At 42.0% G+C, this 2,676-nt stretch overlaps 1 protein-coding gene across 1 annotated transcript in view; it reads right to left on the reverse strand.

The window, feature by feature from the left end:
• The window catches only part of T265_03431 (hypothetical protein), a gene marked incomplete at both ends in the record, with an annotated part of 7,513 nt that extends 5,761 nt beyond the window's left edge, over positions 1-1,752 (reverse strand). The window contains one exon of the mRNA XM_009167915.1: positions 1,477-1,752. Within this exon, the coding sequence (XP_009166179.1) occupies positions 1,477-1,694 (218 nt within the window). The remainder of the gene's footprint in view (positions 1-1,476) is intronic.
• Between the last annotated feature and the right edge of the window lie 924 nt (positions 1,753-2,676).

Consider the following 2,676-nt stretch of genomic DNA (forward strand, 5'->3'; position numbering starts at 1 on the left):
TGGCCAGTGTAGTTCACATGAGTATTATAGCCCTAAAGCCGGACCACCATAACAAGCTGACGGCTCAAGTAGGGTTTACAGCCTAAAGTACATCCGGAGTCTATTCTTGCCATGCACTTATATACAAATACATAGAAGTAAACTATATACCTATATATATATATATGTATACAACGAGCCAGGTATAGCTGTTGTGAAGACATGGGATATTCATGTTTAACTGAAAAGGTACTCTGTGTTTTCAGACTTTGTTTTCTATCCGGTGGGCGTATATTTTACATGACACAAAAGCAATAAAGTGATTCGTTTGGTCGCCAGCAAGAAAGTCGATATATTCGCGGACGAAGTGAAAACGGAGAAACCAACACACCGCTTGTGTGGAAACGGGTTGTATTGCTTTCGTCTGTGGGGTTTTGTGATTTTCGTTCAGCGACTTGGACGAAGAGAATGGTCAGCCAACATGAATGACGTACTATCTAATACCGGATTGTCGACCTATTTTTCCAGACGATGCACGTGCAATTCAAGGTTGGGATGTGGATTAAAGACTGCCGACGGATCAAAATACTGGTAACTCGCTGTAGAGGACAGGTGATTGTTGATCCGCCCAATGGTCTCGGGAATTTGTGTGCAGACGTTTCTTTAGTGGGCATGAGGATGATGTCATTGATGATGGTGACACTGCCTGATGTCTCGAGGATTGATGATGGAATGCCTGTAAACAAATTGTCGCATCCCATGAAGCTGTTTGTTTCTTGAGCCCTACTGTTTGTACGGTTTTTCTCAATTGTGAGTATCCCCCAGCAGCCTTTAGGGTCGGACTTTTCTCCATAACACTGAAAAGTCTACTTTCGGGACCAAAATGGCCAAGCTTATTCGCCTTGACTTACCGAGAAATGTGATGCGTGTGGATAAAATAGACTCTCCTCTCAACAAGCCCATATGGCATTCTTGTGTTCGGATAAGTTAGGCAAACAAATTGGACAGCAGTTGTCGCAGTTGTGTCTGATACAGCGAACAACTATCTTACCATAAAAGTGTCAGGTCATTCCGTTTTACCATCGCGGAGAAGAGATGAGCACGATATTGAATGAGTTTTGCCAGCAAATTGAGCTTGACCTTTCTAACAGGAAACGTCACTTTGTTGTTCTGGTTGCTTTCTAATAATGCAACAGTTATCAAAAAAGAGACTATCAGGAGGAAAAGTGGCACCGGGTCTATTTTGGAGCGTGTCTCTGTTCAGAAAGTTTTCACGTAGAAAACTGCGGTGAACTACCTCCGATGGAGACCAACTTGACTATCTGTCTTTTAAAAATCTTCCTCAAACCTTTTCGAACCCAAAGGAACTACCGCGTGATTGAGATACTCACAGCAATCCGGCCAAAAATTTGGGAGACGAATTCTCACCAACACTTTTATTAACACGAATAGCTGGCTTAGCACGACAGATAAAATTAAAAACAGGTACCTACTTACTTTTCGAACGATAAAAACTCCAGTATCAACTCGTGTATCAAAAACTTGGTGTCGGATAGGGTAGTTAGATTTCCCCCTTCGCCAGTTTTAAGTTCCTGGTCCAGAGTTTCAAAAAGTTTGTATAATAACTCTGATTTCAAACTTTTCAAGATGCCACGCTTTTCCAAACTTATTCTCAGCGCATCCTTCAATTCTTTAACGGATGACATGTTTTCCATCAACTCAGAGACTACAAAAGTGTACAAGAAGTGTTGAGGTCTTGAAACTTCATGGAGGCTGAAACAGAAAGCAGGAGATTGTCAGTTTACCTAACGTAAAGCCCATATAGATCTCCAAAATGGTTTTATGGACCAAGCTGAATTGATCCCTCTGAGTCACAGGAAAATTAGTTATCGTCTTCTTAGTTTGGTTTCGAAAAGCAATGAATACCACGTGAGCTACGTAACCCTCCAATTGCATGGGTCTCTTTAACCATAATTGAGCCAAAGCTGCCATTACTGAGAGCTTTGTTGGCTTTCGGGTGCAACGTAGCCGTAAAAATGAACCTTTCATACAAAGTGCTTTTAAATCAAATTGACAGCTGTGACGTTCAGCAGTAGTAGTTTTACCCTTTTAGCATGAATGCTGAGTTGTAGTGCGATCAGAAATCCATGAAAAGTGAGAGAAATGGTTTGACATGCAACATTTCAGGTAATTAACAGGTAAGCAAAAATATCCAATATCTTAGGATGTATCTCTACAACTACTACCCGGATGATTACCTGATTTGGGAGGGTTCCTAATCTAGGTCACTACTTCCCTGGGTCATAATCTCCATGATTATCCGGCTGTCTTGATCCACAACTCAGTGCTTCGGTTGAACGCCCCGTGGTTTAAGACTATCAGAAAGCACCGAAATGAAGAATGGGAGAATCTTCGTAGCCAGTCTTCATACTGGTCAGAGTCTTAAATTCTCATCATTTGCGTATGGGAGAGAAACATGTGTATCACACTCCATGACAGGCCGGAAAAGCGTGACCAGTAGTTTCGATCCGATTCGTGACCGGGTATCGCAAGGTTTATGAAACCACTCTATCAATCCGTATTTCCGCCTTAGGACAGCTGCACTTAGCGATGTTTACGTTAAAAACCTCACAGTGAGATTAGTCACCCATTGTCTTAGTGTCCTGTCAATAGGCAAAGGTTGACATTTGGTTGGGC

The sequence above is a fragment of the Opisthorchis viverrini genome, assembly GCF_000715545.1.
Source record: "Opisthorchis viverrini unplaced genomic scaffold opera_v5_49, whole genome shotgun sequence".
NCBI lineage: Eukaryota > Metazoa > Platyhelminthes > Trematoda > Opisthorchiida > Opisthorchiidae > Opisthorchis > Opisthorchis viverrini.